The sequence below is a fragment of the Saimiri boliviensis genome, chromosome 10 (assembly GCF_048565385.1).
Source record: "Saimiri boliviensis isolate mSaiBol1 chromosome 10, mSaiBol1.pri, whole genome shotgun sequence".
Taxonomy (NCBI): domain Eukaryota; kingdom Metazoa; phylum Chordata; class Mammalia; order Primates; family Cebidae; genus Saimiri; species Saimiri boliviensis.
Window position 1 is genome coordinate 60,039,692 of NC_133458.1, and position 15,738 is coordinate 60,055,429.

Sequence of the window (15,738 nt, forward strand, 5' to 3'; positions counted from 1 at the left end):
GCCTGTAATCCCAGCACTTTGAGAGGCCGAGGCAGGTGGATCATGAGGTCAGGAGATTGAGACTATCCTGGCCAATATGGTGAAACCATCTCTACTAAAAATACAAAGAAAACTAGAGTGCGTGGTGGTGTGTGCCTGTAATCCCAGCTACTCGAGAGGCTGAGGCAGGAGAATTGCTGAAACCCAGGAGGTGAAAGTTGCAGTGAACTGAGAGCATGCCACTGCACTCCAGCCTGACAATAGAACAAGATTCTGTCTCAAAAAAATGAAAAGAAATAGGGGCACAAAGCGATTTAGGAACTTGCCCAATATTATACATGAATAGCCAGGATTTAAACACCAAAATCTGGGTTGTGCTCCCAATTCACTATTCTGCTTCTCAGCAAATAAGGCATGAGTATAGGTAACATAATTAAATATAAGAAATAATATTAATAAAAGAAAAGAAAACAAAAGGCAATCCTGGAAGAATGCAACACATTATCGTATATGATTTTTTTTTTTTTTTTTTTTTGAGACGGAGTTTCGCTCTTGTTACCCAGGCTGGAGTGCAATGGCGCGATCTCGGCTCACCACAACCTCTGCCTCCTGGGTTCAGGCAATTCTCCTGCCTCAGCCTCCTGAGTAGCTGGGATTACAGGCACGCACCACCATGCCCAGCTAATTTTTTGTATTTTTAGTAGAGACGGGGTTTCACCATGTTGACCAGGATGGTCTCGATCTCTTGACCTCGTGATCCACCCTTCCCAGCCTCCCAAAGTGCTGGGATTACAGGCTTGAGCCACCGTGCCCGGCCTATTGTATATGATTTTTATATAGCTCACTAATATACTGTGTAGGGAAACATGTATAGAGAATATACACCGTATAGGAAAATATATAATAAAATCATTTTTTTAAAATGAAAACAAGAAAGGGTAGTAATTGCTCCTGGGCAGCAGGATGCATATGGAAGGAAACAGAGAGAAGATGAAGGTAGCTGCCCCTGCAATGGGATTGGTGATATTCTCATTCAGAAGTTGGGTGCTGGGTTCACAAGTATTTATTTTATTATACTTTCTCATATATTTATGTTATGTATATCCTTTTCTCTATGAAATATTATGTTTTAAAAGATATTAAAACAAAGCAATAAATAGAAAGTGAGAAAGTAAAAAAATAAAAGGCTTTGGCTACATTTTCAAGGGGTTTGAAGGAAAGAAGGAAAGACAGTAATCACCAGGTAGATCCTTGGTTAAGGGTGCGTGTTTGTTTGTGTGTTTGTATGTGTGTGTGTGTGTCTCTCTCTCTTTCTTTTTTTTTTTTAGAGAGTGTCTCAGCCAGGCGCAGTGGCTCACACCTGCACTCCCAGCACTTTGGGAGGCCAAGGCGGGAGGATCACCTAAGATCGGGAGTTCAAGACCAGCCTGACCAACATGGAGAAAACTCATCTCTACTAAAAATACAAAATTAACCAGGCATGGTGGGGCATGCCTATAATCTCAGATATTCAGGAGGTTGAGGATGGATAATCCCTTAAACCCAGAAGGCAAGGATTGAGGTGAGCCAAGATCTTAACATTATACTCCAGCCTGAGCTACAAGAGCAAAACTCTGTCTAAAAAAAAAAAAATTAGTGTCTCACTATGTTGCCCAGGCTGGTCTTGAACTCTTGGGCTCAAGCAATCCTTCTGCCTCAGCCTTCAGAGTAGCTGGTACTATAGGCATGCGTTTTATGTGTGTCTTCAATGGGAGGGTCTGAATCTTGTTTATAGATAGGTAAGCTAAATTTAAGTGTGGAAAGTTTGCCTGATTATCATGACTGTGGGGAGGGTGCTACTGGCATCTTGTGGGTGCAAGCCAGGAATGCAGCTAAACATCCTACGATAAACATGACACTCCCATCCCCAACTATGAATTATCCAAGATGCCAGCAGTACCAAGGTTGAGAAGCTCAGAGATAGAGAAAGCAAAGCAGGAGAGATTAAAAAAAAAAAAATCACAGCAAGAAAACAATTGAGAGAGCAGGATTCAGACAAGGCAGGAGAGGTGGGGCCCAAAGCAGACACATTACATCTTCAGAGCCTGGTGAGCACTGAAGAACTGAACCTTTTCTTAGCTCACTCTTTTAAGCAGAATGTCATAAAGTTGACTATATTCCTACTCTGCTGCTACTAAAAACAGCCTCCAAGGGCATATTGAGAATTTTATTGGCAATCATTCTAAAGAAAGAGGAAGAACAAGTACAAAATAAGAAATGTAGGTGGGGCTGAAGTTACATCAGCGCTAATGAAGCATCATAAGCCTCAAGACTCCTTCCTGGCCCCTGCCCTTAACTGCAGACCTAAGAGGAGTCTCTGCCATTTTGAAATTTATTTATTTTTTATTTTTATTTTTATTTTATTTTATTTTTTTTTTTTGAGACAGAGTTTCACTCTTGTTACCCAGGCTGGAGTGCAATGGCGCGATCTCGGCTCACCACAACCTCCGCCTCCTGGGTTCAGGCAATTCTCCAGCCTCAGCCTCCTGAGTAGCAGGGATTACAGGCACGTGCCACCATGCCCAGCTAATTTTTTTTTTTTTTTTGTATTTTTAGTAGAGACGGGGTTTCACTATGTTGACCGGGATGGTCTCGATCTCTTGACCTCGTGATCCACCCGCCTCAGCCTCCCAAAGTGCTGGGATTACAGGCTTAAGCCACCGCGCCCGGCCGACCATTTTGAAATTTATAAGTTTGAGTTAATTATATTACTTAAAAGTCCCCCCAATTGTATAAATTTTGAGCTCCACAAAATAAGGATTTACCCTGGAGTATAGGGCACTCAATTAAATAGGTTTTATAAGTACTTTCCTTGACATCCTGGCTAGATGGCACCCTGAAGCTCAATAGCTGCATACCATTCTATTTAGCTCCCCAAGAAGCAGTTCATAAAGCCTCATCACCCTCCAGGTCTACCCTTATATAGTTTTCACAGGTCATTTCCTCCATGAAAGCCCAGCGTCCTAGTATTAAAGTCCTGAAGGTATAATTAGTCCAAAACAATACATGAGAATGAGTAGGCGATTCAATTTCCCCTGCTCTGAAGAGGAAATCACATTACAAAGAGAAGCTGCTATCTCTTGTTCTTATGGTCCACATATGAAATAACAGTTCAGGAAAATTGTTATGAAATTTTGTGTACACAAGTCACCTATTTGTAATAAATGTGGATTCCAGGGAACCACTCCATGAGAGTCATACAATATTTTGGTCCAAGGATGATAATTTAAGAACTACTTCCTCAATGCAAAGGTTGTTAATTTTCTGAAATGACAGATCTTTTGTAGATTCTTCTAATATTCACATATTAATTTTAATATGGGGATTGATCTATGACAGCCTTATTTGTGATTTCTAGGTTAGACACTTAACAGGTTAGATGATATGAGACAGAGAGAGAGAAGAAAAAGAGATAGTGGGAGAGCTAGTTAGGATTGAAGTAGGAAAGAGATCAACCAAGAAGTGAAAGAAAAACCCATTAAATTTGACTGGCAGGAGGTCATGTGTGTGTTCGTGTGTGTGTGAACGTGTGTGTGTGTGCGCACGTTGTGTGCATGCATGTGTGTGCATCTATATTTATATTTTATATATACATGGAGAGAGAGAGAGGAAGAGTGAAAGAGAGCAATTAGTGTACATATGTTTGAAGTCAAAAGAGAACTACGAGAAAATAAAGACATTAGAAAGAAAGGAAAGATAGGGTGAAAGGCAATATTTGCTTCTGCTTCAACCTGTAACCACTAAAATGACAGAAAAAGACATAATCCAAAAAGGACAAATAAAACTGTAGTGTAGATGCCAAAGAAATATCAGCAACATTTTAAAAACTCTAAAACATATGGGCAAGTGTTGGCACTTTGCACACGAGGAAAGGCGGAAATCTAACTGTGTGCAAGGTGATAGGAGCCAATATGCAAGCTGATTCATAAAAAAAGACTCTAGAAATTCTCAGAAATTAGAAGCCTAGAGAGTGAGAAGAGGGCTGGGTGTGGATGAAATCAGGAGAAGTGTTTCAAAGTGTGCATAATAAGCAGTAACGCCAGACAATAAATGGGGAACAATCTGACTTAGAGGAGTCCCAGGAAGAAAGTCAAGAAAAGAATGAAGAGAAGAAAAGTTATAACAAAAATAATGAGTATTCTCTAGAGCTAAAGTCCATGGAGTCCCTGGTAGAAAGGTCCATTGTGTCTCAGTGCAATGGTTGTAAAAGGAGAGATGCTAAGAGCAATATGAGAAGGTTTTAAAACACAGATTAAAGAGGCGATTCTAAACACAGTGGTGGTAAAAGACAGGTAACATCCAAAACTTTGAAATTAGAATAGGATTTCTCAGCAGCTATACTAGAAGTTTGGAAACAATGGAGCAATATCCTCAAAATTCTGAAGCAAAGCGGTTTTCAACCAAGAATTTTATATCCATCTACCAATAATGTGTGAAGCTGGAATAGTAAAATTTGCAAACATACAAGACTCCATACTGGACTCTGAATCCTTCCAGAAGCTAGGAGAGTACAGGCTTCCAAGACGTGGCAGACTATAGATGGGAAGGTGGAAGTGGGGGGGGCCTTAGAAACTGAAGATATATACAAATCAGGGGCTGAGAAGATGCTCCAGGTGATGGTGAAGCTAGCTCTAGCAGGACAAGTGGAGTATGGAGGATACCTTCAATTTAAAAACCCAAACAATGGGAACTGATGAAAAGGGTAGGTTTCACTACTTAGAGAGGAGTGTAAAAACTCTTGTAAAAAGTTTGGCAAAACGTTAGTGAAACTAATATAAAAATATTATCAAATGGAAAAAATGGGATAATGTTTAATTTCAAGAGAAGAAAATTGCAGAAAGAAGTAAAGGAAAGAGGGAAGGAAATAAGGGCAGAAGAAAGGGAGGGAAAAGTGTAATAAACCTACAACATGTGGCTCAGTGGTAAATACTATCTTCCTAATCATAAGGAAAAGACACTACTGTTTAACCAAACATGGTGGTATAATTATTTTGGGAAGATAGAGAGAGGGCTGCTGATGAAGTGTGGTATATGGATATTAACTGTGGTATTGCAAGAGAAGAATGCTAAAATCCTCATATTCTTTAAAGTTAATAGATATTGTCTAACATGAAAGATATCAATAAGGAACAGCAGGCAAATGTTATTGTGAAATATGTAGGGAAGAACTGGAAGAAACACCAAAAGGTTTGAAAGTATTACCTCTAGGTATGGGGAACCAGTAGAAACCAAGGAATGATGCTTTGTCATAAGATTTTTTTTAATGACTTTAGAAAATATGGACATGGCTCATAAACATTAAAATAAATCAATCATGTAGAAAGTGTATTACATAATACATGCACTTATGCCAAAAATACTATGTTCTAAATATTTATATATATTTTGTATAAGATTTATAGGAGTCTAAGAAAATTTAGCTCAATTATTTGTAGAATTATAGACTATAATTATAGATTGTTTTTCTCTTTTTCCAAAAGATGTTGGTATTTGCTTGTTTTAAATTTATAAGTTACTTCACCGGGTTAAAGGAGCAGCCACCTGAATTAGTGATATTGCCAACAGAACTATATGAGGTAGTTATTTTGAGGCCACATATTCACATTTCTTCAAGTTTGTGCTTTGGGATAGTCAAGTCCAGAGGAACTGGTGGTGATTTATCATCCTCCAAAGCCAGGTCTCAGGACAGTGGGTGTGGTGACAAGGGCTACTATGCCAGAGGAATGTCAAATGCACCAGGCAAGAGTGTCTGGAAATCCAGGAATCAGGGTCATACTAGAAAAGTTCATACAGCATGATTTAGACATTACTTCCTCAAAATGATTTCAGTTGTAACGAATATTTCATTTAAATAGAGTAATCCCTCAAATTTTTGAAGTGGTCAATACAATTTTAAAAAGACAAGTAACATTCTTGACATTCTTGAAATTGTCCCCTTTTCTTTCTCTACTGAAATGCAGTTTGATATTTCCATACCTCTTTATAGCCGTCACTGATTTTCTCCAAGCTGAGGGAATACACAAGGTCCTTGCCTCCCACGAAGAGCCTCTCTTGATATTCATCCAGCAGCATTGTATGGAGATCAAGAAATCCAAAAGGGCTATGAAATATTGCCGTTCTGTTCAGATTCAAAAGCTCTGAAATGCAAAGTGATGTGCACACTAAACACACGAGAAAATGCAAATGCCTTTATAACACTTCGCTCAAAGCTCTATTTTCAATCCTATTGGAACCAAATTGTTAACATTCATTTTATCCTAAATACACTGGCAATGAATTTTAATGTGTACAAATTAAAATATTTTATAAATTTATGAATCTAAAAACGTCATCAGTTTAATATGTAAGAAAAATATACTGTATTTTTAAATACAGAAAAAAAGTCATCCTTCACAATCTTTAACATAAAGAACTAGGTAGAAGTCATTTTATGACTCCTTTGATGTATAACGGTTCCAAATCTACATTAAACCCACCAGAGTGTGTTTATCAGATTTAAATAAACACCTCTCAGAAAAATAATGTTTCTGCTTGAAATTGGTTTTGAAAGTCACATCTAAAATCAAATTTTCCAAGTCTGAAAACTATCAGTGTCATTAAAAAAATGAGACATTAATGTAACAGTTACAGTAGGGATCACTGATAAAACTGGTGGGGATATATTTTCAGTCACTGCAATTTTTGCTTATATTCTTGCATTCATGCCTATGTCAGAAATTTTGAGCTATATGTTTTACCTATATACATTTAATTGTAAGTAGTCAGAATCTGGCAAACCTCTCATCTGTGTGCATTTGTTTGTTGAAGGCATTTAATTACATATTTCATTGCATATGGCAGTTCAGTACTTAAGGTTGGTAAAATGATACATGAGAGCCTTTGGAGATGAGAGAATATAAACCCCAAGCCTAGACTCTGCATGCTGAAGAATTCCTGAAGGATCTATTGGCAAATACTGACAAGTTAGAAGATAGCTTTTTTTCTCAAAGGTCAATGCCTAATGCATCTAACAGAGAATGTGGATTCTTGGTGATTAGGACACTAAAATCTAAATAAGTGATAATATAAAGTAGGACAAATCGACAGCATTGTACCCACTCTTACACTTCTGTTTCTGAGAAAAAAGAGATGAAGTTTCTTCTCCTCTCTATTAATAATATGTTCCCTATCTATATCTCTACCCTCAAACTGTTGATGACCAAAACTTTATGAAGTAGCGTTAACTTTAAATCTTTAGTTTAAAATGAACAATATTGCTAAGATCAACATATTCTTTATAAAGGTAAAACTTTGTCTTATTGAGTTACCTTTGAGATACTGAGTCTTTTGACTAGTCACTGAAATAAATAATCTGAGAATAATTTTTGAGGGTGGGAAAAAAAAGAATAATAGGTATAACACATAACAGGTTTGCCAGATTCTGACATTTTAAAATTAAATGTGTATAGGTAAAACATATAGCTTGAAACTTGTGCCATAGGCATAAATGCAAGAGTATTACAAAAATTGCAATGGTAGAAAATCCATTCCCAATTATTCCTTCTTTTCCTACCCTCAAAACTTACTTGAGAAGGAAAAAAAAAAGTTTGAGAAATTAGAAGTTCTTGAATCCTGGGATACATTTTTTTTTCCATTTAATAATTTTGTCAAAGTAGAATCATACTGCTGCTCTAAGCACATGTTGAAATCTACTAGCATAACAAAAACATAGCTCAAAGCTGCCTGCAATCATTATACTTTGTCTTTACATATAAGCATTTATGTTTGTATCAGGGCTGCTAAGTGGATTCTTCTCTCAGAAAAAGTTTTCCCAATTATTCCAATAGTTTTTAAAATTTCTCAGTTTTAATGCACAGTGAAATAATTATCTGAGTGGGTACAACTAATCGAAGGATGTTTATGCATTAGCTGGAATAGGTTCCTAGACTACAGAGCTACGCAAAACTCTAAGAGGTAGAGCTTAGGAGACTAAGTTGCAAAATATGAGAAAGTCATGAAAGGATTCAATGACGCGGGATTTTAGTAAGGGGCACCCAACCAGTAAAGGTGGCACTCTGTGAGTGATTCCATCTACGGATGACCTTGCCTGCTTCCCATTTAGGTGATTAGCAACTCATTACCCATGCACGCACGTGGCAAGATAGACACCAACTTCTACTTGTTTTTACAACTTACCAATTTCCCTACTTGCTAAGTATACAGCAATTCTTAGTCTAAAGGTGGTAGTTCCTATTTCTTTGTAAATAATAATAGAAACTAATTATTGAATCATCAATCTTATTTTATTCTGATGTATTTACCTTCTCTTGTAACCTATCCTTCCTCTCTATGGCCAAGTCTATCCTACAAGATCACAAAGATGTACATGTTTCTGTGGGTACATGGTTTGGAGAAAGCAAAGGGAAAGAACCGAAGTGTGCATTCAACAAATGCAAATTTTGTGAATCTTCACTTTTAATGATCTTTACATTTATATATAAAAATATACTTTACAAAACAGTAAATAACCACTGTGTAACAGTTTAAATTACCAATGTATTTTATTTTACTGGAGAAACCAGAAATTTAATGACTATCTTAAGGTCGTACACTATACACTATTACAATAAAAATCACTTAATTTTACCTCTAAAAACATAAGAATTAAAGTATAACAGATGTTTATATTATAGCCAGAGGTCTTTGTAGATGGAGAATCTGGAAGGCAGGTTTTAGTCTTGGATTTGACAATAACTGTCTAGGTAAACTTGAATAACCTCTTAACCTCTTCAGATTGGATTATGCCCCTGTTAATCACCCTTCCACCTTTAAAATTCTTAATTCTTTGACTAAATTGCATTTCTAAAATAGAGCTACTAAAACAGTGCAAAAAAAGAAAGAAGCAAATTGACATTTAGATGTTTATGGAGTCTTTTAAAGTACAGTGCTGAGCTTATATTTTTGTATTTTTATATTTTTGGAAGCTTATCAAAGGGAGGGAGTGGTGAATGAGCAAATATAACTATCACATGTCCCATATTTAAGCTTGCCTAAAGGGAAGTAGCTAGAAAATTCATTTACAACTTTTTCTGATGCTAAATGATTATAGGGTCAGTGAAAAAAAAAAGTAATAAGGAATTTTGGAGATGACTTCTCCTGATTCATTCATATTGCCTCAGAGGAAATTGTTGCCAAAATATGTTTGGATACATAAAACTGAATATCATTACATATCATATGTAATAAATTAAGAAATGCCATTTTATTTATGAAGATACTTCTTAGAATAATTTCTGAGGTCATTTTATAAACTCATAAGAGCTAATAAACAGGCTGTAGTTTTCTTTAAACATTTCTTAAGAAAAGAAAAATGCATTGAATGCTTCAGCTACTCTCTACCCTAACCAATACCATACAAAAAACAGTGACAGCAATTTAATTCCTAAGACATTAAGAGTTTCCAGTAGATAGATATTATTTTAAAATTAAAGTACTAACTAAAGATTATGGATGCCACAGTTTATATTTTTCTTGTCCATTTTCACAGGCATAAATCGTAGCTTGATGCTTAATTTTCTCTAAGGCCTAGAATGCTTTTCCTAACTGGTTACAATTTTGTAAGTTACTTTAAGTCAAGAAAGGTTAGAAGTATCCATTATAGGTAAATATTTGTGCTTTAGACAAATATCTGCAATAAAGTACACAGAGCCATTCCATAATAAAACTATTTTTGAAAAGAATGTGAATGTTTATTACATATTTACTATTATTTATTCAATATTAACTCAATTTTTCTACTTTTATGTAATTATTTGATCTGCCTCTTTCCAAAAAGGATCTGAGATGACTTATACAAATATATCCAATCAAATAAACAAATATATTTCTAGGGGAGTGAAGGTAGGAGAAAAACAGAGTGGGCTATAATAAATTTAACTGAAAGTCATCCTCTAATATCTGATATATTATGAAAATGAATCCCAAATTTGAACTCCGGCTTCCCAAAATCCAAAGTAGAAGAAGTCATTGTATACAAGAAAAAAAAGAACTGTATCAGTTGCTTAGGAGCATTATCTAGTATTAAGAACTAAGAGAAATTTCTTCTAACGTCTTAATAGGTATGCTGAAAAATACTATGAGGGACATTCAACATCACTAAGAATTAAGGTGTCAAGTTCCATACCTGTGCTTATAATTATGTCCCTTAATAAAAGATGACTAAACTAACATCAAAATTCACTGCACCACAAGTCACTTTATGGCCTTGGTTAGCCACGTTATTTGTGATATTAATAATTGCAACGAGCATAGATTAAACTAAGATAATGTAAACGCAAGGACAGAAATCCTGGCCTCATGGTAATCGGAAAACAAACAGAAGCCAAGGTAATTTATCTCTCAGGAGATACTGCATCTTTGCTTCTTGCTTCTCTTAATGCCACTGCTTCACTATACTGATTCTAAAGGGCTCATTTATTAGTTTGTTCATGGACAAATATTTGTTAGCTCCCAGTCATATATAACCTTCCAGCTCCCACGTCACCATGGTGTGACAATAGTTCCTGCACTTCGCAATTCAAATTCTCAGGGAAAATCACGTAATTGTGTCAACCAGTGTTCACAAGTCATAGGTTGCTGGCTTCCTCTGGATTGGCTGTGTTGTGAACAATTATCCATCTGTGGTTAAAATGTGGAAGCCACATGGTAAAAAGTGTGGTTTCTATAATTAATGTGTTTGGGGTCAAAGCAGTTATCATGAAGCATGTTTCAATTCCATAGCAAACTTACCGAGTCTGTCTTTACTCATGAACAAATTTATAGTACCATAAATTTCTTGAAATCTGTATTTCTGCTAGACTAAATAAGTTGGCCTGCTGTTGGTAGCTTTTCATGGTTATATAATCATGTTTAGATGTTCATGACGTTTAGATGTTCAAACATATATAGATGTTTATGATTACATAATTATATTGCATGTTGGAGAGTATCTGTCAAATATGAAAATTTGGGTTTTCATTAATTGATCTTAAGTAAGTCATTTTTTCTGATAATAACTGGATTGTCAAAGTTACTCTCACAACTGAAGAATAAATTTCATATCTGCATAGAGAAGAATGCTTCTATTTCCAATCTATTTTAGGATGAGGAGACGTTCATCTATCTTATCAATATGAAATTCATAGAAATTGAAGTATGCTTTATTTGTAAAAAGAGCATTATAAACATAAAAGAATTAATGACATAAAAGGAGTAAAGTTTGATAAATTATGGAATTCCAAAGTTTTAAAAAGCAGGCACATAATTATTAGGGGAAATCTGGAAGAAAAAACACATACATATAGCACATATGAAAACAAATTATTTTTAATATGTTCTTTTAATATGTTAAAAAACTATTTTAAAGAAGAAAAAACACCAATTCTGTTCTGTTAATAGCACATCATCAAAGAGGACACAAAAATTGAATTCACATAAAAAAATTAAACTTCATTAAATATTCAAAGGAATGAATATGAAAATATCATCTTAAGTGGTATTTTAAAAAATGAGAATAACTAGTGGAAATGAGATTAAGGCTCTTCTACAGACCTATGTAAAATTTCTATATTACACAAATTTTCTCCCATGAACATGTATTACTTTATTAAAAATGAAATTATATAAGTTGGAGGAAGACATAGGAGATATCTCCTTTTTTATGCAAACAAATTTCCTCCTTATCTGGGTACTGTTCCTCCCTTCGCTAACTCTCAGGGTGATAATAACGGTTGATAAACTTTTATTGAGCAGTTACATGGCATGTACTATCTAAGATCTAGACATTTTTATGTCATGTAATCAACATAACACCTACTCAGAAATACTATTATCCCCATTTTCTGCATGCAAAAAGAGAATTTTTTAGAGATTCAGTACAGAGCTAAGGTTATTTGGTCAGTATTGGTGACAAAATTTGAAAAGCAGATGTTGACTGGAGAGCTTTGTTATAATGCACATGAGTTTTCTAAATCTATTATTTAAAAAATACCCTAGAAATTAAAAGTCTAGTCTGTTAAGGGATTATAATGTGTCAGAAATGAATGCATTTTTGCAGAGCCTGACGTAAATAATAAGATGGAACGGAAGGTTTTCTTAAAATATGTAATAGGCTGTATTGATATAATTCAAAATAATTTAATAGCAACAACATAAATAGAAAAATTCAGGTTAATATCAATTTAATTTTAATCACCTTTATTGTGTATTTTATAAACTGTCTCAAATAATTACAGAAATTTTGTTGCTTTGACTTACCGATTCATGACACTTTTAGTTTTACATATCTTACTTTTGAGAAAATTCAAATAGTTTTACCTAATTTGCCATGGAGTTTCAAAATGTATGGAAAAGATTTTGCGTATGCTAAAGGCAATAAAGGGCAAGCAAGGCTTTCTTCCCTCCTTAAGAATTTTTCCTTTTTTACTTTTAGAGTCACTCCTTTAAGTTATAGTAATCATCTGAACACCAAATCATGGTCCGTGGACTTGGCATAATTAATAAGCAATGGCTGACTTCTTTATCCCTTCACACTGCTTCAAGCTGCCTGGATGAAAGAAACAGAAAATATACAGGAAGATGGGGACAGAAGAAACTCTAATCTCAGGTAATCTCCAGAAAACACAGTGCAAATAATGAATAGTGCTGACTCAGTTAAAAGAAGCAAGCTCATCTTGAGTTCTTCCTACTCTAAAAATAACATGAATTGCTTGGGGAGGGAATGGACAAAGAAATAACATGAAACTGAAAGGCACCAACTCAGGGTTCATCCGGAAATTTTCTAAAGAGGGAACTAATTATTATTGCTAAGCTGCATGCTAATTATCAGCTGTCAATGAAGATATACTCTGAGGATTTAGTCATTTCCTCTCATGGCCTTTCCTTTTAACCTGCAAGAGAAACAGTTTTAAAACTCACTGACATCACTATATTACAGACAGTTCTCTACACTTTGTCAAAATATATTTAAATGCTGTACTTCCTTGTGTAAGATGGGGGAGGGGTGAGCACACATTTTTCAGCTCTCAAATGAAAATAGATTTCCAGGGGAGAGGTGTTTCCTTCTTGAACGCACATTTCTTGTTCCACTGTCACCTGCCAAGTAAAGACTTCTGAGACTCAAGGCTTTAACTAAACTTGTCATGGTTTTCTGAGTTAATTATCTTATTCAATATTGTCCTAAGGTTAATTCAACAACAACAAAAAATTGAATTTCAGACAGTAAGCATTGTTAATGAAAATGAAATATGGAAATAGCCGTTAGAAATTTTCTTTAACTTTGTAATGCTTCAAAAAGAAAACGTTTCTCACAACGTGCTTTGATGATTTTGACAGATTTGACTGATGATCACTAGTGGCTTATAATGTTGAAACAGATTGATAAAGAAATAAGCAATTAACTTTTTAAAAAGTATAAACGGATTAGCTCATTGATTTGCTAATTGCTCTTTTTAGCAGTGGACAAGCGGCTTGTCTTTCAAGCATTCTTTGAACTTTTAGGTTCTATTATTTTCACGAGTGAAAGGTATACAATAGGCAGTGTCCAACATACTATAAGGTGCTCAGTCATAAACCACTTTAGGAAAGCAGGAGTTCAAATATACATAGGAATAGTCTAGACATTAAATAGACTTTTATTTCTTTAGTTAAAGAAAACAAAATAATGTAATTTATAATTCTCAGATTCCTTATATTCTTACTATATATGTAAATTATTTAATATATACAAAAGTAAAAACAGAAATTAAGATGTATTTCATGACTAAGATGAAGACATTCATAATAAGCTACTTCTACTTAATAAGCATATTTTTTCTTATGATTTTTTGAATAATTTTCTTTAGCTTACTTTATTGTAACAATATAGTATATAATATATATAACATAAAATATTTGTTACTCAACTGTTTATATTATCAGTAAGGCTTCTGGTCAACAGTAGGCTATTAGTAAAGTTTTGGGGGATTCAAAAGTTATACTCTAGCTTTAGACTGCACTGGAGGTTAGCATCCCTAACCTCCAAGTTGTTAAAGCATAAACTGTATATTGAACATCCACTGTGTTAGGAACTATATGTGGAGTTTCAGAGGAATACTGAAGATTAATATAATTCTATAAACATAATACAAATCAGATGTTAGTATCCATCATTTTATTTCTGAAAATTAATTTTACAGATAAGGTTTTTTTCAAACTTACGTACTTGATAAAATCAGGCACATTTCCTTTTTTTTTTTTTTGAGATGGAGTCTTACTCTGTCACCCCGAGTGGAGTGCAATGGCATGATCTTGGCTCACTGCAGCCTTCACTTCCGGGTTCAAGTGATTCTCCTGCTTTGGCCTCCTGAGTAGCCGAGATTACAGGCGAGTGCCACTATGCCCAGCTTATTTTTGTATGTTTAATAGAGACAGGGATCTCAACATATTAGCCAGGCTGGTCTCGAACACCTGACCTCAAATGATCTGCTCACACTGGCCTCCCAAAGTGCTGGGATTACAGGGGTGATCCGCTGTATCTGGCCCTTTATGAGATAATACATTTTATGGTTCAAAACCCAAAAGAATGTAAAGGTTTATAGTGATAAATATAAACTTCCTCCCATCTGGACTTTCCTCTTGTTTAGTTCTCACTCGTTTGCCCTCAATGGATTAATCCTTTCTAAAATTTTGGGCACTCCTTCAAGTTTTTTATGCCTATACAAAAAATTAGATTTATAAATCTTTATTAATTCCCAACTTTTTACAATCAAAGGGAATCATAATATAAATCTTCTTCTTTACCTTTTTTGTCGTCACTTAAAATATCTTAAAAGTATTTCTGTATCAAAACTTAGAGAGGTTATAATTACATATAACAGTTTGTTGTATGGATCACCTATGGTGGGCATTTGAATTCCTTTAAATTTTTACGACTAATACAGCACTACAATATATGTATGTGAATATATGTCCATTCACATACGTGCAAATATATTGGTAAGATAAATTTTAAAGTGGAATTATTGGGTCAAAAGCAGTTTAATAAATATTGCCAACTTTGCCTCTGTGGGAATTATATCAGTTTAAAATCCCCTCACTATATGCAAGAGTGCCTGTCTCCCCATAACATTATAAACCATGCATAATGGAAGTTTAGGGTGTTTTGCTAATTTGATTGAGAATATACAATTTGAATTTCTCTTATTATAGGCAAAGTTAAGAATCTTTTCATATATCTTAGGGTACTTTATCTTTACTTTTTGTGATTGTTCGTATTACATTCATTGTCTATTTTTCTATTGGATTAAAATTGCTTGTTCACATTTAAATTTAAGAGATTTTCAAACTGTTAAGTTTTATATTATGAAGGTTATGGTTGAGAGATGAAGGAAATTGGACCCTTAAATGTAGAAATGTGTATCACTTATGTTAGAAACATATCTTAAAGGTGTTATATTTCCACAGGTTCTCACTCATAAGCGGGTGTTGAAAAATGAGAACATGTGGACACAGGGAGGGGAACATCACACACTGGGGTCAGTTGGGAGGTGGGGGACCAGGGGAGAAATAGCGGGGGTGGGGAGGTTGGGGAGGGATAACAGGAGAAATACCTAATGTAGGTGACGGGGCGATGCAGGCAGCAAACCATCATGGCATGTGTATAACTATATAACAGTCCTGCAAGATCGGCATATGTACCCCAGAACTTAAAGTATAATTCGAAAA

The 15,738-nt window shown here is 34.9% G+C and overlaps 1 protein-coding gene across 3 annotated transcripts in view; it reads right to left on the reverse strand.

Moving 5' to 3' along the window:
- SEMA3E (semaphorin 3E) overlaps positions 1 to 15,738 on the reverse strand; it is a 284,166-nt gene that overhangs the window by 120,728 nt on the left and 147,700 nt on the right. For all 3 annotated transcript variants that reach the window (XM_010344863.3, XM_010344857.3, XM_003921149.4), the window contains exon 2: positions 5,995 to 6,155. In XM_010344863.3, the coding sequence (XP_010343165.1) occupies positions 5,995 to 6,155 (161 nt within the window). The remainder of the gene's footprint in view (positions 1 to 5,994; positions 6,156 to 15,738) is intronic.